We start from the raw sequence: 22,500 nt of genomic DNA, 5'->3' as shown, positions 1-22,500 counted from the left end.
ATAAATAATAAATAAATTTCGTAAGTTTCATTCAGATTTTTCATTAGTCATTGTTACCAAAGGGACGCTCGTTCGATTTTCTTCCTTTCAAGTTCTTATTTACACGTGGAAATGGACTTCGTTTGAGAGACATCATAATCAAGGCCTTTATTGAGATAAAGTAATATTATATTCCGTTTGCAGTTTCGACTGAACATTTCTCGTATATCTCAATTTAATCGTCAAAGAGACTGCTCCATGCGTTCGGATTTCAACCTTTTGTCCGACGATTTGGCTTTGAATCCGCAAAAATCACGAATGACACGTAGCCATAACGTGATTTGAAAGATATATATGATAAATCTAGAAATGCAATTAAATTTTTGTTAAAGTTATTGGAAATAATAAAAGAGAAAATTATTTTATTAAAAAAATTATAACATTATCCTTATCGTTATTACAAATAATTGTCAAATTTTTTTTTTGATCTTTGTGAAATTAAATTTTATAAACGCATAAGTATTCATTTTTTTAAATCCATAAAATATCATCCTTCGTTCGAAATAAAGTTTATTTAGTTTCGCGTACCTATTTCACTAACAAAACGTAATAAATAAGAATCAAATTTCGCGTTAAGAAAGAAATAAGAGAAAGAAAAAGAAAAGAAGAAGGGATGAAATGAATGAGAGAGAGAGAGAGAGAGAGAGAGAGAGAGAGAGAGAGAGGAAGTCTTGAAAATAAAACAATGACAAAGGATGAAAGACGAAAAAAGGATAGGAAGAAAGGGAGAGAAGGACGTGCGAGCATAAATGGAGCAAAAGAAGTTAAAGAAAGGATGGAGAAGAAGAAATTCACAGGAAATTCGGAGAAAGTCTAGGTCTATAAGACGAAGAGGATGAGAATAAGAATGGGGATGAGAAAGGGAAAGAGAAAGAGAAAAAGTAACAGGAGGAGAAGAAAAAGAAGAAGAAGAAGAAGAAGAAGGAAAAACATATATAATGAGAGAGAGAGAGAGAGAGAGAGAGAGAGAGAGAGAAAGAGAGAGAGGGAAAGATGGAGATAGAGGAAAACGTCGGGGCGAGGTTGGATGAACGAGAGGAGAAGCTTTTTGAACATCGTAAATTCTCGCGAATAGCTTCGAGTAAAATATAGAGATAGCCGAGCTCTGCATATGTCATCGTTTCTCCTTCTCGCACGCGTTTAACTCACCTATACACACACGCAACACGTGTTACACATACACGTGTCTTCAGCTACATTGAACACTATGGTACGCCGAGGGAAACTACGGGGAGGTTGAAGAAGACAGGATGTATATGAGAAAGGGAAAGAGAAAGAGAACAAATCGTGCTACCTTCTCGTAGAGAAAGAAAGAGAAAGAATGAAAATGTATAGAAGTCCGCGACTGGCGAAGTGAATTGAAAAGGACGGAACAAGATGCGCGACGTTACTAAATTATATTTTCTGTTAAATCGTACATTAACATAAGTGGACTTAGAGAGCGTTTAACTCATCTCGAATTTTTCAACTTTCGACTTATCTTCTTTATTTAATTTTAATGTAATGAAATATAATATTCGGACTAAGTTTAATATCAATGATGTCACGTAGACGTTTCGTACGTATTTTTCTAATGTACGTTCGAATGGAAAAAAGAATAGTTGAACAGTGAAAGTGTCCTTTTGAAATCATACGGATACTTCATAAAGTGGAAATATACAATTATGCTGAAAGTAAATATATATATATATATATATATATATATATATATATATAGAGAGAGAGAGAGAGAGAGAGAGAGAGAGAGAGAGATTCGAAAGAGAGACAGAAAATCGAAATAATTTCGAAAAGAAAAGAAAGACAAAAGAGGGAGAGAAAAAAGATGGTGGAAAGGGAAAAGAAAGAAGGGGGATAGAGAAAAAAGACAAAAAAGGAAAAAAAAAATATATATATATATAGAAAAAAGGAAAAGAAAAAGAAAGAAAAAGGATTGCCTTTTAAAGGGAAATAAAGTTGGCGGCGTACGCGAGGGCCGCGGGTGTTCCGTCGAGCGCAGACAGTGCAAAGCGGGCGAGACCTTCCCGGTGGTAAGCTCGAAAAGCTCGAAAAGCCCGAAAGAGAGTGTCACGTTTCCATGGTAACTTGGTGGGGCGACTCCGCCTCTAGAGTCGCTGGTTCGATATCCTCTCGTTTCCCTTCCTACGCTACAGAGTCAGCGTGCTCCACATTTTTCCAACACAGGCAAAAGTAGTCGGGCCCCGAACGTGTACCATTTTCTAACTGGAAAAGGAAATAGAGAAAAATAAAAATCTATGAAACCCAAATACGAACGAACGTATAACTTTTTCACATAGTTCCCAACGAAAAGTTACTAAGAAGTTGAAAAGTTTAAAGGTGAACAATTGTTATTACTGCATTTCTATCGTTTCATTAATAAAATTCATAAGAAATAATGTAATAATATAGATCTGGAGAATACAAAATACGTCGAACTAGCTAATTTCTCAGACGAATATATGTATGTATATGATTTTCCTTCAGGATTATATCGCAAGTCGTTCAAAACGAAATTCAAGGTACACATACTTATATGTATATATATATATGTATGTATATACATATATATGTATATATATATATACATACATACATACATGTATATATATATATATATATATATGTATACATATATATATATATACACATGAGTGAAAGAGACGCATGCGCAGAAAAGGCGTCTACGTATGGATAAATACCCACACCATCCACGATGGCGAACGTATCCGATTAGAGAAGAGAAAACACGTTCGAACGTTTTAAAATTCTGATGGAACTCGCGAATATTCAGCAACTCGTTAAACGAAAAACACCTTTTTTTTTCGAGATCTACCTCCCGAAATGTACCTTTCAAAATTTTTTTTCTCCTAACGCGTAAAGAGAAAAATAAAAAAAGTTCGTCGATTTGTCGAAAACAGATTTGACGGACCATTACGAAGAGTTCTCTTTTTCTGCTGATAGATGTATAGAATTTTGAATTTTCGAGTTTTCCTCTCTATCTGGAGAACGTGGCGTTAAAACCCGAATCTGTCGATATCTCGATCAGGCTGGGCTATGACGGCAATGGTTGGATGTCGAAGAACGTAGGTTTAATTTCGTTGAGTGCATCCAATGGATCGACTCAACGTGCAAACATATATGTGTGTAGGTATATACGTATTGAGGAGTATACATGTGTATATATACGGAAGCATTAACGTGAAGACATGCACATAGCTACAAGTATATATATATATATATATATATATATATATATGTACGTATGTACGTACGTGAACGAATAATGGAGAGAAAGAACAGAGAAAGAAAAAGAAAGAAAAAGAGAGAGAGAGAGAGAGAGAGAGAGAAAGAGAGAGAAGCTCGTAGCAGTGATTCACCTAGGTACAATAAAAATATGTCTCCTTCTTTCGAACCCCGGACAGAGTCAACCCTTGTCGAAAAGGAAAGCGAAGAGAAGACTTAAACAACCCCCGTACTGGACTGGTGGTCAAGAGATGTGCTTTCCAAAACGGTCCATGCCCGCCATTATTGACCATCGGTCTTAATTAGGGCGATAGTATCCTCTTCTATTCCTTTACACAACCTTCCGCATCCCTAAAATCCCATAGAGTCTATTTCTATCGTACGGCTATCACATCATCGGTTCATTTCGTTCTCCAACGAGTGATTCTTTTTCGATTATAATAGAATAATAAAAATAAAATGAAAAATATTCTTCAATATCTTTTACATTTTTGTCAGGATTGATACGATAGCCTGGAAAAATCCATTCGTCTTATGAACGATAATAAAACGTAATAATTATAATAGAAATAAAAGGAAAAAACAAAACAAAAAAAAAACAAAAAGAAGAAAAAAACAAAGAAAAAAAAAATAAAGAACATAATAACATAATTTAACAATAAAAAAATAAAGAACATAATTTGTATAAACTATACTGCCTTATCCGTCCATCTTATTAAACGAGCAATTCATCGGTTGATCCTCGCGCCGCAAATCATCGAAAAATCTTATCCTCGGACGCTATATAGTTACGTTCTCATCTTTCGTGAGCACGCTAGAGAAGGAAACCGATGAGGATGAAGAGGATAAGGAAGAGAAAGAGAAGGAGGGTGAGGATTTTGAAGCGCAGGCGTAACAGGAACCTCCCCCACCAAGCGTACTAGTATATTATACGTATCTCTCTTTTGCCTTGGCGCGATACGATTCGAGGCGGTCGCGTTGGTATAACTGGTGGATGGTAGTAGGGTGGAAACCTCCCCTCCAATACACTCACACACGAAGAAACACCTACACCTTTAGAGAGGCTCTCTACCTTCTCTGTCCACGCATCCCTCTGGATTCCCTCTTGCTTTCTCGGCAGCGTCGACTACGTAGCCAAGGAACATCGCGAATCCTGGACGTTTCATAGTGTCGTGCTCGCGGATTACTTTCGTTCTTAATTAAAATCGTATTCGCGATCGAATATTATTCGATTAGATTCGATCTAAGATTTTAACCTTCAACATCGAATTTAATATTAAAGTGACTTCAAGAAAGACAACTATATAAATAGTCGAATTGGATTTGTCGTCAAATTTCCAAAGAGAAATTGGAAGACTGATATTAGCAGAATGTCCCGAGGATCGTGCTTACGTCGTTCATGAAGACGTCCTCGTTGAATCGTTCGAGTGATTTGCGATCGGCGTAAACGAGTCGCATCCCGAGAATTCCGATCGTCCTCAGCGTAATTTCAATTCCCAGTCGGACTACCCAACAAGGAGGAACGAAGGAGTTGCTTCTTCTTCTTTGTGCAGGATGTATAAGAGAATGATATTAGCGATCGTACGCGAGAAACCGTGCTTGGTGACTAGTCAATGGAATCAGCCAGTGTCTTCGATGGATAGCTCATCTCGAACGGGTTTGCCTCTTTCTCCGTGAGAGTGAGGGAGAAAGAAAAAGAGAGAGAGAGAGAGAGAGAGAGAGAGAGAAAGAGAGAAAGAGAAAGAGAGAGAGAGAGAGAGAAAGATAGCTGGTCCAGGAACCAGCGGAATTCTCCTTCTCGTTTCTTACGTCGAGTCAGCGAGTTCGATCACGTTCGGGTTTAACCGTCGGACCTAAAGCCAAAAGAAGATTCTCCAAAGGGAACGCCGACTAGATATATCCCGTAAAGCTATCGCTTTACCGACCGATTCCCGAGCTTTTTTCTCGACCTGGCATGCACCGTTTGTATCAGACCTGGGCCACATTTACATCGACGCGCGTGTAAAAACCGAGCCGTCGCTCGCTCGACGCCAAAGATCGAGGGGAGGCTACGTTTCGCAAGCCACGAACGAGATAGATCCTTCCGATCGAGTTGGACCCTCGAAAGCCTAGCCGATCGTTCTCCTGTATTTCGTCGATTTCATCTTCCTTGAAATTCTTCAGAAATATATATATATATATATATATATATATATATATATATCAGGAATTATATTTATTATATACTAAAAAAGACAGGAAAATAAAAAGAAAAGAAAAAGGAAGAGAAGAAGAAAAATAGAAGAAAATGGAAGGAGATCTTCGTTAAATTGAAAAACATGATCAAACGAGAACGAGCATAAGGTTGATCTCCCTCGTTGAGATTGGTCGTAAAGGAAAGAAACAAAAAAAAAGAGATCATCTCGATCTGAAAACGGCATGTTCAAGGTTAAGTCGAGATAAACCGAGACCTGTGGACAGTAGTACCGATAAGGAGTCGGATCGTTGCCACGAAGTCTGCAAGAGTAAAAGAGAGAACCGACGAGTGTGTCGTTGGCTTTAGGCCTGGAAGGACTAACGTCGATACTCTTTTTCGTTTATGCTTTTTCGATATTTGCATTTAATCTATAATTTTTCGTTTATATTTCGTGGACGGTGATAAAACGAAATTGTTAAATCACGATGAATCTCGAAGAGGATCCTTTTGCAAAACAAAGAGAGAAGACGAAGAGAAATAAAAAGATTCGCGAAGGATCATTTCGACGTGAGATAAATAGGAAGATTTAAGAAGAAACCGCCAAAAAAAATCAGGTTTTATGGAATTCGATATACGAAAAGAGTTGAAAACTTTCGACGTGACACGTCGATTCGTTATAGAGTTTCCTGAAAGGTGACGATTTGTAATTAGAACGCGATAAAGATTCAAGCACGTGTAAATACTACGTGTAATATTTCGTTCATTGACGAGGACGATTCAATAATATCAATCTTTAAAGATATTAACAGCAAATATGTCTGACATTACTAACTTCGAGATTTCAAATAAGGATTTATAGATTAATTATTTTGTTTTTTGACAAAAGTGATCAAGGACGCATACGTGTGTATATAAAAAATCGTAATCGAAGAAACTAATCGATGAAAATTATTGAGCGATAGTGCGATCGAGTGCCTCTTGACGATCATTTTGATTACCAAAGACTGGCTACCAACTACACGGTTACCGTCGCTCAGTGATCAACGGAATCTTACCGGCGGAACGGACGATACGGTACGACGATTAGAAGAAAAAGCATCGATTTATTTATTAGACTCGATAAATCATCGTATACCTTTTTTTCTTTTAACAACAATATAATTACATAATTGGATTAGTGATAAGTGAGAAGTGCCAGTGCCGAAATCGGATCACGTGTGTAAACTCGAATAAAAGTAAAAAAGCTCACGATCGAAATATCTATCTCTAACTATCTCTAACTAGGTAAAAAAAAAAAAAATAATTGATAAAAGATTTATTTTCTTCAAATTATATGAGTGATTTTCAAATTGATAACAGTATTATTTAATTGTTTACAAAATTGGAAGTTATCAAAGTCGATTAAAATATAGAGTTATAATAAAACGAGAAACGATATCGAGTGAATAGAAATAAGATATTCTAATTTGATAGCTCGATCGAGGATATACTTAGACTGGAGCTGTATTTGCCATACGCACCACTGCCGGGGGGTGGTGAGATCCTCCCGGCAGTGAGCACGGGTGCTGCTTCAGGTGGCTGTCGTCCGGTGCTATTGGGTGGCATCGATTTGTCGATGTCGGCAGCGGTGGAACCGGTTCCGACGCTACCAACGCTACCGACGAGCGGACTACCAGCTCACAATTCTCTCCATCATCCGCCCGGAGGTCTGGCCTTGCCACCCTTGGCTTCGGCCTCAGTTATGATGCCACGTCCACCACCGGGTACCACCATGCCACCTCTTGGTCCATCCTCTTTGCCGCAGGCTCATCAAGATACCGGAGACCTAGCGGACACTCCGCCCAATCCTGACGTCCTCTTAGCTCTTCTAGCCAGGAATAAAAACTTGGAAGGTAGGGGATGTATGATAAACACCGATATTTAAATACTTTCCTTTTCTCTCTCTCTCTCTCCTTCTCTCTCTCTCTCTCTCTCTCTCTCTCTTTTTCTAGTTAATCATTTCGTCAGTCTATTACTCTTATTGATAATTCAGTAATAAATATGTTTCAACGACTATTGTAAATTTTTATTCTTGAGCGTTCTTTTAAGATTTATATTGCTGCGATAATAGAAATTCTAAGACTTACAATAAGAGAGGACACTGATTTAAACGTGCTTTCGTTATCGTTCATTTTTTATTAAAATTGTTTCTACACTTACGATCTGACGTAACACGATCGATGTTACTTGAATTTCTAACGATATCTTTGAAAATCGAAAGGAAATGAAATAGTCATAAAATATATGTCGGGATCGGTTTTAATTCTAAGATTGAAACATACCGTAACATACTCGGAGTAGATTAATAAAGACTACTCGAGATAAAGAAGTCCCAGCCACGATGACGCCGCTATCGCGGCCGCTCTTACATTATCGGGTCAAGTTGAAATTTTTTTACCGCGTTAAACACGAACGGTGGCTGGCAAGTTTTCGATAAGCCGAGTCTCGATTTTTGCGATCGATAAGATTAATGCCTAGTGTTAGTTAACATTATAACCACATTTAGAATCTACTATAGCGTGCATTTTATCAATTATAAAAAAGCTATTACGAGTATTGTATAATATTATATCTTTCGTGTAAGTTCGAATATAGTTATCAGATATTTCTTTTCTTTTTTTTTTTTTTTTCTACTAAATGATAACTTTGCATGTTCTTTTATATCCGTTCACCGTGTTCCTAATTAATGATTGTTAATTCAAAAATCCTTAAACCGAAAATTTAAAATTTATACTAATTTCATTTTATTCCTTCGAATCTAAAAATATCCAAAGATTTATCTACATTGATCTTTTTTTCGAAATAAACAATAAGAGTCTGAGAGAAAGAGAGAAGAACGTAGCACCCATAACTTCACGTTTTACTTCCTATTGTCTATTCATTTTCACGAGCATCGCGTCTTGTCTTGTCGGGCCCACACATAAATGCACTACAATTGTAGGAGTCTCTCGCATGCAACAGATTACTCCTTGTGCATAATGCACAGCTTTCGTGCAATCCCTTGCGCCTTCTTCTCTCTCTCTCTCTCTCTCTATCTATCTCTCTCTTTCTCTTTACGAACGATACACGTGTAAACACATGTGGCGTACTTTACGAGTACTACGTAAAATCACGGAACATTGAGGTATATATATGTATGTACTTACGAAACGTGCTCATGATGCTATTGTCTCAGATTTTATCCATCCTCTCATCTCCCTTTCTCTTTCTCTCTCTCTTTCTCTCTCTCTCTCTGCCTGTCTGTCTGTCTGTCTCTGTCACAGTTTACCATCTGTCTAAAACTCCGATAATCTTCTCTCCTAATTTCACTTTATACGGCAGTCATCCCTACCTCTCTCTCTCTCTCTCTCTCTCTCTCTCTCTCTCTCTCTCTCTCTCTCTCTCTCTCTCTTGGTTTCTCTCGATTTCGGTGAGTAGAGCAAGGTCGAAGGACTCCTTAATTATGAAAGTAAGTTCGACCGAGGTACTAGCTAGCTCGTATAACTGCATTATAAGAATCAATGAACTCTTAAATCTTCTTATTAATGTTTAAAGATATGCGGATATATCATGCGGTTCAATAGTTCTTAAGGAATTTAAGGAAAATGAGAGATTGAAAGAAGACATGTAATTATCCTTTTTTTTTTTTTTCTTTTTTCTTTCTTGCACATGTTCTAAATAATGGGTAATAAACTTAAAAGTATTAAAGGGTTAAGAAAAAAATAAAGATGAGGGATCTAAAAGGACTTGACTTTTGTCGAAGAAAATAAGCAGCGAATGTTTCTCACCACGGACTGATAAGGTTTTTCTTAATAAAAAATGTCACGATAGTAGTGTTGGTATATATTTTAATAAGTTAAGTGCCACACCAGGTCGGTCTCTTCGTTGCTGTTGGGTCGGTTTAATCATGTAAGAGTGTTTAATCATGTAAAAGTGTTCAGAGGCTTGGCCACCCTCTAATCAATACGCTATTGCTTCGGGCGGGATAGTTAATGTGCTTAAGCCTAAACCCGAGGCGTTACATACAACATAGCTACTACGTTGTCGTTGGCAGTAAAAGTGACATAAATGTGTAATGCTTGTTTTATATGAACTATATATATTGTGATGAGAATAAAGAAAATATCAAAATAATGTAAAGAAAATTCGAAGAATTAAATAATAGATATAATTCAAAAGATGATATATTCATTATAATGAATATAAACAAGGAAGTAGATATTAAAGAATAAAAAATAATGATTATTATTATGTAAACGTATTAATGAGAGATGAGAAGTTCAGAAAATAAGGGTGAGCATTGAAATTCGTGGGAGCCATAAAACGTCGTTGTAGTCATCGTCGTCGAAGAAAAAGGAGAGAGTGAAAGAAAGAAAGAAAAAAAAAAAAGTATAGGGATGGAGAAATGAGGAGAGACGTTGGCTCGAACGACAAGAAAGCGACCGATGAGAACGTCAAGCATCCCCTCCGCAAATGGTAACCATAGGAAACGCCGGCTCATGGCGAATGAGGGCTGGATAGGACAGGGAGGATGGGTGGTAGGGGGTGAAAAGAAAATGGCGGCTGGTTACAGCGCTCGAGGCATTCACTTTCAGAGAAGGAAAAGCTACCGGGAAAATGAGGATGAAGGTTGCTACCTTTGTTGCGGCCGAACGAATCCGCTTTGCCCTACTGAAAGGGCTGAACTTTAAAGTTCTACGAGGGTTCGTGCGCGCGCATGAATATAAATACATATGCAGATAGAATCTCTTACCCACACATACAGATAAAGTAATTGTGTCTCGCGTTTTTCGAAGCAGTCAAAATTGATGATTGGATGAGTTGATCCTATTACAGAAACGAAGAAGTTTTAGAATTATGACAGACTTTAGTCTCTTCGCGTCAATTTTTCGCACAGAATCTTACAGGACTCGTAACAAAGTATTCTTTATGTTAGATTTCTACTGGAAAAGTTATAAGCTCGATAAAAAAAACTGCATTAATATTTCATTCGATATCGATCTTTAAGAGTTTCTCTGGTTCATCGATCGCTAGATATTCGACTGAAAGATTATTGCGAAAACGTGAAAAGATAAAAGAGAGAGAGAGAGAGAGAGAGAGAGAGAGAGAGCTTTTGGCCAGCTATATTTTTCTTCGTGGGAAACTCATGAACCAAGAGGAAATTACTTTCCAACTCGAAACTTTCTACGCTCCGCGGCTTTTTTTATTTCTTTTCTTCTTCTTCTTCTTTCATTTTTTTTTTTTTTATGTATATATATATATATATATATATATATATATACCACGGCCACGTTAGTATCACCCTCGATCGAGAGAACCGTACGAGTCCATCCACTTTTTCCCGTTCTGTTTCCGACCTCTCCTCTACTTCTTCTTCTTCTTCCTCCTCCTCCTCCTCCTCCTCCTCCACCTCCTCCTCCTCCTCCTCTTCGTTTTCTCGGCACGACTTCGCTTCGTGTCGGTGGTCACTCGCTTTTGATACATTGCCACGGTAACGTCGTTAAGCCTCTATTATCGACCTTTTATAGGGAGTGCGTCTCGTTGCGTAAAAATTATTGACGCCATATTATATCACCGCTATCCATTGTAATAATGTTCTAATATTATTAACGGGCATAGCTATTTTCATCGTCTGGACCATAATTCTTCTTCTTCACCTGCACGTACTTTTGTTTTTGTCTTCCTGCTACATGCTTTTTTTTTTTTAGGGTATCTTATAACATATGGGAATTACATTATCGATGGATACTGGGACAATGAAAAAATTTCATATAAATATGTGTGCCATCGTATAAACAATTAAATTAGTTAGAGAGAGAATAATAAAACTAATTTTAAAAGAAAATCATTAATATTATTCATTCCATTAATCGGGACGTACAAAAAAAAAATGTAGTGGATATAGATACGATATAAATAAAACAAAAATAATAAAATCCTTAACGCGAAGAACCCGTCTGACTTTTTACGTGAGGAGCTCGGGCATGACACGCGTCGGGCTTTGATATCGTGTTACGGCAGGAAGTTATAACTCGGAAGTATCATAGTGTTTCGAGCAAAAAAGTCGTTCATTTTTCTTTTTTTTTTCTTTTTTGTTTTTTTTTGTTTCTTTTTTTTTTTTTTTTTTTTTTTTTTTTAACCTCGTGTGAATATCCTAAGTCAATCGGTCTCTCCCTTTCAAACGGTCAATAAAAAAGTTAAGTAGGTATATACTAGAGAAAGTACGTGTAGAATCGATAGGTGAATCCTATTACCAAACGTAGAGGGAAAAAAAGAAGAGAGAGAGAGAGAGAGAGAGAGGGGGGTGGGGAATAAGCAATTCCCTCGTTTTGGAAAGGAAACCTAAGAACGTAAAGAACGTGTAAAATCGGTTAAACGCTTAATTTGACAACGTGGACAATCGCAAAGGCAACGCTTAATCGTTTCCGAACAATCTAAACTTAAAGTAGAACATCTCTCTCTTCAATGACGATAAATCGTTCACATTACGATAAGAAACTCTCGTACTTCCATACCGATTGTAAGCAATGATTCGATATAGATGACGTTTGATAAGATTAAGAAAGGAAAAAAAGAAGAAGAAATCTTTTTCTCTAAAACAAATAGAGCATGATTAACGCTCAAGACAACCGGATGTTCATAAAAAAAAAAAAAAAAAAAAAAAAAAAAAAAAAAAAAAAAAAAAAGGGAACTGGAAAAAAGAGGATAAAAAAAGAATGAAGATTATTTCTTTAACGATTTAATGTTTTCGCGAATGATGGGATGTCGAATATTGATCGATCAATGTATTCCTTCAAATTGACATATCTTCTGTCTTTTGAAAACCACATTCTTAACTCGATAAATAAGATTCACATAGATCGGATGAACTTTCCTCGAACGGCACATACATACATACAATCACACCCACACACACACATACACACACACACACACATATATATATATATATATATAAAAGATAGGAAAAAAAAATAATAATAATAAAAAAGAAAAAAAAGTATTACAAAAGGGTGGGTCGAAGTGGGAATTCGATGGAAATTCAAACAAAAGTCTGTACGTTGAGCTATCGGTAATCCGAAACTAAAAGTTCCAAGGACACACCAACGAAGGTGGATGGACGTGGAAAAGAAGGGGGTGGCAAACGTATACGGGGGGGTGCTCTTCTGGGGGGTTGCTTTCGCGCTTTGGATCTACTCTTGTACGTGGGAACGCGCGACAACATAGGCCTCGTCCATAGGGTTCTTTTCCTTGGAGGCGTAACGCGCGTACGGGATCATTTTGCGGCTTGATTTTTCGTTGGGCTCGTATTTGGAGGAGGGTGCGTTTCCGTCGAGTGACCGCGTGCGGTTAGACATAGAATATACACCCGTTTTGCGCTGCTCACTTCTCAGCCGGTCACGTGACTCCTTCTGCTCTGAAACATACATTCTCTCTCACTCTCTCTCTCTCTCTCTCTCTCTCTCTCTCTCTCTCTCTTTTTCTTTCTTCCTTCCTATGTTTGCCGAACATAATCACATGCGCCGCGGAATATAATGGCTTACGTCGGGACACGCGTGTTTCCCTTCCATTGTGGGCCGAGTTTACACGATCGGAGATTAAGTGGCTCTTGATGGGAACTAAACTACGCTCTTAGGACGTGTTTATGTACCTATAGTTACAAAACCACGAGGGTAGTCGAAAAATAGACAGAGAGAGAGAGAGAGAGAGAGAGAAAGAAAGAAAATAATAGAAAAGGTTTCGACTTCGTTGTGTATTCTGCAATTGTATCCTAACGTCAATAGAACGAGTTTGATGATCTATTATCACGGGGCTGTGATTACTTTTCACTCGTGATTTCTTCATACTTCTCTAATTCTTTAATCTCCTCTTCTAATCTTACTCCTCTTCTAATCTTACATGATCCAATAAATCCTAAAATGTCAATGTTTCATTCTACCATTGATTTAATTCTATTATATCTGAAATTACGTAGAAATTATAATAATATCATTTTGTACGTAGAATATTTGTTTAGAAAAAAAAAATTAAATTAGATACATACACACAAACACACACACACACACACACACACAATATAAATCAATATAAATCGATTTGGAAATGTTACGTAAGTGTGTATTTTATTGGAAATGGAGGACCCAACATGAACTACGAGATAGAGATACTGTCGACATAAACGATAACATAAGCATCCTCTAAGAGATTTACGAGGAAACGAATGTTCACTTACACGTTTTTTGATGTGAATATTTCGATTGAAGAAACACGTGAATATGAAGGATATGAGAACTGGGTCGTAGGATTCTCCGATGTTAAACGAGAGCAAAATTTTTCCGCGTAATTGACAATGGATGCCCACGGACATACGTTTTCTCTCGAAGCATTCGTTGTTGTCCGTGCGTAGGTGTGGTATGACGAGTATTGTCGTACAAAATCGTTCTCGTTCGCTTACAATGAACGTCGATAAAACCGTAAAACCGTGACCATGATCATTCTACGTATTTCTAAAAATCTTCTCTAGATGTGAAAGTCAACTTATAAAATATAGAAATAATGAGAAAACGATGTTTATATATTAATTTGTTTCTAAATTATATAACATTTGTATTGAAACTTTAAAAAATAAAAATGAAAGTTCTTTTATCTTTTTCTTTTTTATTTTTATTTTTCATAGAAATAGGTACGCTTTCAAAACAAATAGATCAAAACTATGATACGTGGCCAACGGCGTAAAAATGAACAATTTTACTTTTTTTTACCTGATGTGCTTTGATGTCACGTAGATGTATTTGAAGCTTGAAAAATTTATATACTCTTTGACTGAGAGATTTTGGAGAAAAAGATAACAGATTCTATGAAACTCTCTTTTATGTGTTGAACGACGAAGAAACAAAATATAGCATTCGACTTTTTCTCTCTCTCTCTCTCTCTCTCTCTCTCTCACTCTTACTCTCACTTTCGCTCTCTCTCTTTCTTTCTCTTATATTCTCAAACTAGGAAGTCCCTTTTCGTTAGAGTCAAATAACACCGATCGAAATGTAAATCAAGAGAGTTTGTACGAATACGCTAACGTATGTATTTGGGTTAGAAACGTGACCACCATTGCTTGGGAAACCACATAAAGCGATGCGTCGTCAGCATACCTCGTGCCAAGACCTCTGAAAGCTCGAAAGCAGGAAAATATTTTTCTTCGTTCGATATCTCAATGCTTTTTACTCATATTGGTCTCTCTCTCTCTCTCTCTCTCTCTCTCTCTCTTTTTCTCTCTTTCTTTCTTTCTCTTCCCGTCTCTGTCTCTTACTCTCTCTTTTTCTTTCGTATGTATCTACGTAAATTCGATGGTACTCGCGTGAAGACAAAGAAAAGGAAAGAGGGAAGGGCGAGTTGAACGGTGAAGAGGAAAGAGAGATAGAGAGCAGCCGACAATTATCTTAATGGAGTTGCGGACAGCAGCTGGTATTATCGATTCCTCGACGAGACACGAACGAAGCACGAACTAACAATGAAGACAATTTTTCTATCATTCTTTCCATACTTATTAATAATTTCCATATCTCGATATTCGATAGGTATCCCTTGAAAAACTTCGTTTGATCAAAGAAGAGAATAGAATCATCGAATATATGAAAATATTAGAAAAATTTTCAAAGAATTTCATATTAATACTTGATGGTAAAAGTTATATTTAATTTGTTATATTTATCAATCATCGATCGATTATACAGTAGCAGCTGCCTTTTACGATTTTTAAACTTGGCACAGAGGATATTCGCGAAAACGTAGGAATGAACAATCCACTCATCAAGCCGTCCACGTGTCCTGCACGTGTATGGAGCGTGCCAGAACAACTGGTGCTCCGACGTTTCTGGCACCATGTGTGGCCATGAATATGGCCGATACGATTCTTCTTCGAGATGAAGGAAATGATCTCACTTTGTTATTGGAAACTGTGACAATCGTCGTACGTTCTTATTACGTTTCAATTCAACGTCGATATTTGTACATATGTACGTTTAAAATATTATCAATTTTTATCGATAATAATATTGTTATAATTATTTTCATATCGTGTAATATAATCGATTCTTATATACTTTTATTCGTAACATTATTAATATCATGTTAATTTATTATCACTTAAAAAAGAAAAAAAAAAAAAAGAAAAAGAAAAAAAAATAAATAAATAAATGAAAAACGAAGTACATCGATACGATCTTACTTTTATGTTTTAACTATGGGTAGAAGAAATTGCCCGCATCGTCGAAAGAAGTATCAAAGTGGTACTACACTCGGTATCGGTCAATAAACAACTCGAGAGACGTAACTTTTACTTGTATGCAATAATGGCACATTGTATACGCTGGGACCAACTGGCGAGCGTGACACCAAGTGGATGTCCTCGAGAGCATATGGGAACAGAGTCGATAGTTTCCTACCGATTCGTTCCTCTATCTCTCTATTCTCTTTTTCTATACCTACTAGATACAACACGATATGTACTTCAAAGGATTTTCGATATAAAAAAGAGAGAATAAGAGAGAGAAAGAGGGAGAGAGAGAGATAGCATTTATATTTCAAAATTCGCACTCTTGAAGAAACTTCAAATTTAAATACGTCGAATCGAATCTTTCGATAGTTTGAAAAAATTGTTATCCATTATAAAATTCTTCTTTTCTTTCTTTATTTATTTTTCTCTGACAAACGAGATATAAAAGTTCATGGTGCAAGTTTGTACCGCGTTACGAACGACATAGCCATTAATTTGGGCGGAAAAGGAGACGCCCGTGTTTCCATCGTAGGATGAATGGCCCATAGAAAAGGCGACTAAAGCGACAAAACCGTGACATCCGGTGGACACGAGCTGACACGTGACCTCTTTTCTATCCGATAATGTCAAGTACTCTTTGATGCGTCCTCATCATTTTTAAGAATATCTCGTGTAAAACATATATTTCTTTTTTTATATATTCAATGTCTAATATAAACATAATAATAATAGTAATAATAATAATAATAATTATTATTATTATAACAATAATAATATTTCTATGATTTATTCGTTAAATTTGTCAAAGGTATATTAATGATACAGATAGTTATTCTTAGGGTCGGTTTGATTCTATTCTCTATTATTAGTAATATCGATGATTTCGAAAAGTCATCGAACTTGACTTGTCGAAAGAATTCGCTGATCTGTCATCATCTTGACTTGTCGCTAAAAGCTATAGTTGTCGCGCGGAAATCTGTGGAAAAGGAAAACATATCGTCCCCTAATAACCCTCATTGATAACCGTAGCAAGGATGTGCATGGTTTCGAGTAGGGTCCCGCTTTCATTTCAATTTCTACCCCTTAGTGCCAGAGCCCCCCTTTTAAAGGGCCAGATGGCCGACGTTTCTCCCGTCTTTCTTTCTTTCTCTCTCTTTCTCTACGTTTTCTTCGTCCTTTTCCCCTTTCTCTCTCTTTCTCTCTCTCTCTCTCTCTCTCTCTCTTTCTCCCTTTCTCTTTCTCTTTCTTTTAGGGTATGTATAAGGACTATGCAGGATGACTGGTCGGCGAGAGGGATTGAAATGATTGAACATGTCAATGTTTGCTTTGGCTCATACGACCGAGTCCGGTAATGCGGTTGACGAAACGATTTACTTTTTTCTTAGCTACTAGTAGAAAGGGATTGCTTAGAAGAATTTCTTTTTATTATGGAAGAATTTCGATGTTGATGACCATAGAAAGAAAAAGAAAGAAAAAAAAAAAAAAGAAAAAAATCACGATAATGTAATCCGTTCATTATAATTTATAACCCGAATCATGATCATCTAATTTTAAAGCATTTTCTTTATTTTATTTTTTTTTTTTTTTTTTTTTATGATATAGTCCAATTTATCGAGAGAGTGATTCATTATCGAGAAAATGTTTAGCCCGTTAGGATAACCCCCAACGTATCTTCATTACTTCGTTGATTCGATTATTTGTCATATGGACTTGTGGCCAAAGGTAGACAAACAAGATCGGCATGAAGTGTTTAAATTCGGACGAGTGAAATAATAAGATCAAACAGTAAGCAGCCCTCAATGAAAAGGCACCGAACGCAAACCAAACTTTCGAAGGAAGGGTGAGTTCGAGCGCTTTTGAAAATACATATCGCGACTCTCAAGGGGGTGGCAACGTTTCTCTTCGATTTTCAACGATGCGCTGCGCGGTTTGAACTCTGAGTAAACAATCATAAGACGAACGAGAGATAACGTGGAAAAATGAAAAATAATTTTTTTTTTGCGTTTTCTTTTGAAAAGTACAATTTATATTAAAATTACGTTTATCTTTTATCATTATTACATTAAAACTCATTATTCAAATCACTTTTTAATCGTTATTAGAGAAATCACAATGAAAAAGATTTACTTGAAGTAAAATTAATACTACAGTTGAAAGTCATCCTGTTAATTATCAAGACTGTCCTAACATATCATCATCAGGGTAACATAAAAGCCATAATTGCGGGCCTTATGGTTTCACCAGTGACCCAACCACCTCCGCAGCTGACCATGAAGTACTTCGAAGTTTATAACGGGAGCGCAATATCCCGGAACACCCGTGGACTCTATAGAAGCCATAATATAGAGCAGACCCATAGCCTTACGAAGAACGGAGTGATTCACCAAAATACGCGGCAGATGCGCGATTTCGAAGATAGTACCGACCTCCCAGCTATAGCCTTTAACACACGCGGAGAAAGTTGAACGATAATTCTTCCAAGTCGGAGATAAATAGATACTCGTCAGAATTTTTAACGAGCTAGTTACGCATCCGATCGTCGATTATATCTTAGATCTTAATCGTAACTTATTTTTGTTTCGTCCGAACCCTTTCTTCCATAACAAAATTAAAACGATATGTAAGATAAGGAATATATTATTTATTGGAAAATAATTGAGGTATACATACACATACATATTTATTGATTTATCAATCGGCAAAATAATCTTTGAAAAAAAAAAGAAAATCAAATTTTCAATGTATTAAAATTATATGCAAAATCGTTGTCGACGAATTGTCAAGGACAACGAAAACAATTTAAGATGTAATTTTTCTTTTCGTATCAATTTGAAAATAATAATCGGACGCGACAAGTGACGTAGATAGTCAGGAGTAAAGTCAGAAACCACTCACCCCGGTGCTGTTTATCGTCGAAGTGTTATGACGTTAAGGGGAAGGAACGTTGCTCCGGTAGTATTCACAATACACCCACGCACAATAGCTGTCCCTAATAGGTACACGCAGCCCTTGATTAAAATCTAGGAGGATCAGCATGGGAGACGGGAGAGGCGCCTTTGACTTTTGTAGGTTACGCTCGCTAGAATAGGCAGCCGAATAGGGATTTCTACTGCGGGATGTTCCTCCTTCGCGAATGAAAAATGTACGTGTGTTGTTAGAAGGGTGAGGGGGAGGGGGGCGTGCGATAGATATACGAGGGAAGGCAGTTTTCAACGACGGAACCTTTTTGATATCCGCAGAATTTGGTAACGCCATAATAATACGTTTCGCTCGAAAAAAAAAAACTCGAGATAATTAATTTGGACGATGATAAAAAAGGAAATAAAAAAAGAGAAATGAAAAATAAAAAGTATAAAATGAAAAGTGAAAAGGGTAAAATGAAAAATATAAAATGTCATACTTCTTTCTTTTTATTTTCCATATAAATACTTATAAATACAATACAAATGGTACTGTTGATAAATAATTGACATATTTGATTTATCCGTTAAGGTTAGCGTTACTTTAAACGTTACATTTCTGGAGAGATCCATAAATTTTTTTTCTTCTGTTTTTTTTTTTTTTTGTACCTTATTTTTAAGCGACCCGCTTTAACGTCCACTAATAAAGGGAGAAACGCGTAAATACCGTGCACGCACGTTTCGGATTTGGAGATTAAACTCTCGTGGGACATTATTAACGTTGCCTATCATGCGTGTTGCAGATAGAGAGCATGCTCGAAACATGAAAGCATTACGCCTGATTACCTGACCTGCCAAACGATGGATATATACCTACACACACATATAGACGTGTACATGACAAACTTGTACTATCATAAGCTCTCTCACGTCAATTGGACGAAATCTTGTTACTTCGAAGCTAACATTGATTTTGAAAAACATTAATACTCGTACGATTGACGAACGTGAAAGTCTAAGATCAATATCAATGAAGAAAATAAAATAATTTTCAATTTCCACGGGTATCAACGATAACGATCTACCCTGAGTACCAAACAAAATTCGATTATCGACTGGAGATATCTGTGGATATCTTGGTGTTTCAGAGAATCTGTCCTTGTCTCTCACTCCGGGATCGTGGGATCGGAGATCCCTCGGGACAAAAGGGAGTGATCTGGATTTTATTTGGCTACGTCGACCCTCGAGAAAACTTGCGTCCCTCTTAATTATTACGACTTATCGTTGGTAACAATAATTAGGATGAAAATCGGCGCATGAAGGAGAAACGTGGTTAAAACGGAGAAATAAACTTTCCTCAAGTTTTTAAAACGAGAAGAATAACGAATTATTCTTTGTTTTCTTCTCCCTTTTTTTTTTTTTTTTCTTTTCTTTTTATACGAACAAACTCTTGCAATTAAAGGCTTCTTGATGGATCTAAAATATGTATAAAGGATCTTCAAATTTTACGATCGTCGAAATTAAATTTCCCTTATTATATTTCAGTTAAATACTTTTAAAGGAAGCCGCATAACATTCGACTCGTATTTTACCCTTTACATTAGAGTATGTAAAATGAGTAAGAAAAGTGATAGGTACGTCGTACGAACTCGAAAAGGGCGGTCACTCGAAGGGAAAGTAATTTTTCAAAAAAGTTTGTGGTTCGACGTACGATTCGACAGCCGTCACGTGCGTAACATTCATCAACGTCGAATCCTTCGACGAAGGACGAAAGAACCTGCTTTGTATCTAGGACTACATGCTGCTAGGACACGTGACCAGATAATTGTTTCCATTGATCCTCTACGTACGATAATTCACAAAGCTCATCCTAACAGGTTGCAAGCACGTATGTACATATGCACAATATATGCGTATGTATGTATTATATCTGAAGTAAAAAGCGAATCTCTTTAATTTTTTTATATAATTTAAGTACACTAACTATCGGTCATTCGAATAATACAAATGATCTAATCATAATCACTGAAATAATTTCTTCCGTTCGAGGTCATATAGTGAATAAATATCCTATGTTAATAGATTGTATCAATACGATGGGAACCTATCGGTACGTGCTTTTAGGACGAATCGATGGATGAACGTGCAAATAGAACGTTTGTACATTCGCTACGTCTCTTTTTCTCTTTTTTTTTTTTCTCTATGTATGTATGTAGCTACATCGGCTTTGCAAATATGCTATAACATACGTATACGTTCGTCCGTCTACCTTCCCAATTTTTTAAAAAGATTTCTCAATTACTACGATTTCAAAAGGAAATACATCGATACCGTTCTAATATCCATTTCACGTTATATTTAGAGCTAAAATTTACCTAAGTATATATCTACGTTTTTTTTTTTTCTTTTTGTCTTGTTCTTTTTTGTTTTTTTTTTTCTTTTTTATCGATTTAACAATAGCATTTAATGAAATATAAGATACGAATGAAAATTGTATAAACTCAAATAGGCACGGATTATCATACATTTTCTTTCATATTTGATAGCACCAAGAAGAACTTAAATAGCATATTCTTTGTCTTTACTTGGTACAGCAACAATAAAAACTCTATCGCCGTGAACCCTTAGAAAACTGAACGTTTTTGCTCGAGCTTGAACACATCGGAAACGATTCTTCGTTTACACGCGTGAGATCCGGTCTACGCCTCTTCGTGGATACATACACCAATACGACCAAGTCCTGTGTTTCCTTGATTTCCCAAGGGATTTTGGGATAGCTCGAAGCAGGAGTGTACGCTTTGAAACGGAGGCCTTCTTTCTCCTCTTTCTTCTCTTTCTTCATCGTATGGAAGCCATCGAATGTCACGTATAGTCCTACTGTACTTCTTGCTGTACATAGGATTTTTTTTTTTTTTTTTTCTATTTTTTTCCCAATGTCCAACTTGTAATTTTAGATATTAGAAATGTCTAACAAAAAAAAAAATCATATATATATATATATGTAAGTAGAAATGTCTTTAAAAAAAACGTAGTAAAAATATAAGAAAAATTACTATTTTTCGTATTTAATAGATTTTATTTTTTATCGTTAAAGAATCGAGGATCGTTAGAGTGAAATTTATTTATGGTTAAAGCCGATCAAATCGTAAATGTCAAGAAGGTACCCAAATCAAGATCTATCTCCGGCTGAGATTCGATCCGTTTGTACGTCGGATTTATTTCTGTCTGCTATTAATCCTCCTTTATCGAATCATTGCACGTTTCATTTATAACGCTATGATACAATTTTCTCTTTCTTATTTACTCTTTTTTTTTCTTCTTCTCGATACTCGCTTCCCCATTTTACTAACAAATTTTTCGATAATAAATGAATCTAGAATGACGTAAAAAAATATCGGCGAGTAGTAATATACTAAAGAGAGAAAGAGAGAGAGAGAGAGAGGATACGAAGGTTTCCACACCTGTTCTATGATGCATGCCAAGATCTCTTTACCCTTATGAAGCCGCACGGTTTCTAACATCCTTTAGGTTTCCGACAGCTGCACTCGGTTTCGATGATCAACCACGCAAACTATGCTACTTTAACGCTGTTGATCTACCACCGTGACAACAACAACACGAATAACGTACATACGAGCTATTTTATCGTATTACAAAAAAACAAGTAAAAAGAATATATCTTAATATGGTTTTACTTTTTGACTCTAACCATAAAATATTAAACGATTTAACATTGGTATGAATATTAAGGTGACACTTGACATTAGAAAAGTAGTATATTTCTACTACAAGACAGATGACGTATTTCGATTCTCACATTATATCACTGGGATCAAGTCCCGAGAGATGTAACAAGC

At 36.4% G+C, this 22,500-nt stretch overlaps 1 protein-coding gene across 3 annotated transcripts in view; it reads left to right on the top strand.

Moving 5' to 3' along the window:
• Positions 1 to 5,499: 5,499 nt before the first annotated feature.
• LOC124947194 (LIM/homeobox protein Lhx3) overlaps positions 5,500 to 22,500 on the top strand; it is a 34,680-nt gene continuing 17,679 nt past the window's right edge. Inside the window, exons 1-2 of one of the 3 annotated variants that reach the window (XM_047489003.1) lie at positions 5,500 to 6,739; positions 6,929 to 7,347. In XM_047489003.1, coding sequence (XP_047344959.1) covers positions 7,071 to 7,347 — 277 coding nt within the window. In that variant the 5' untranslated portion in view covers positions 5,500 to 6,739; positions 6,929 to 7,070. Of the gene's footprint in view, positions 7,348 to 22,500 lie in introns of all 3 variants that reach the window. The other 2 variants (XM_047489004.1, XM_047489005.1) reach the window with 2 other exon arrangements.

Source organism: Vespa velutina, chromosome 2, assembly GCF_912470025.1.
Source record: "Vespa velutina chromosome 2, iVesVel2.1, whole genome shotgun sequence".
NCBI classification, from domain to species: domain Eukaryota; kingdom Metazoa; phylum Arthropoda; class Insecta; order Hymenoptera; family Vespidae; genus Vespa; species Vespa velutina.
Note: the sequence above shows the minus strand (reverse complement) of the source record. Positions and strands in the feature narration are given on the sequence as shown.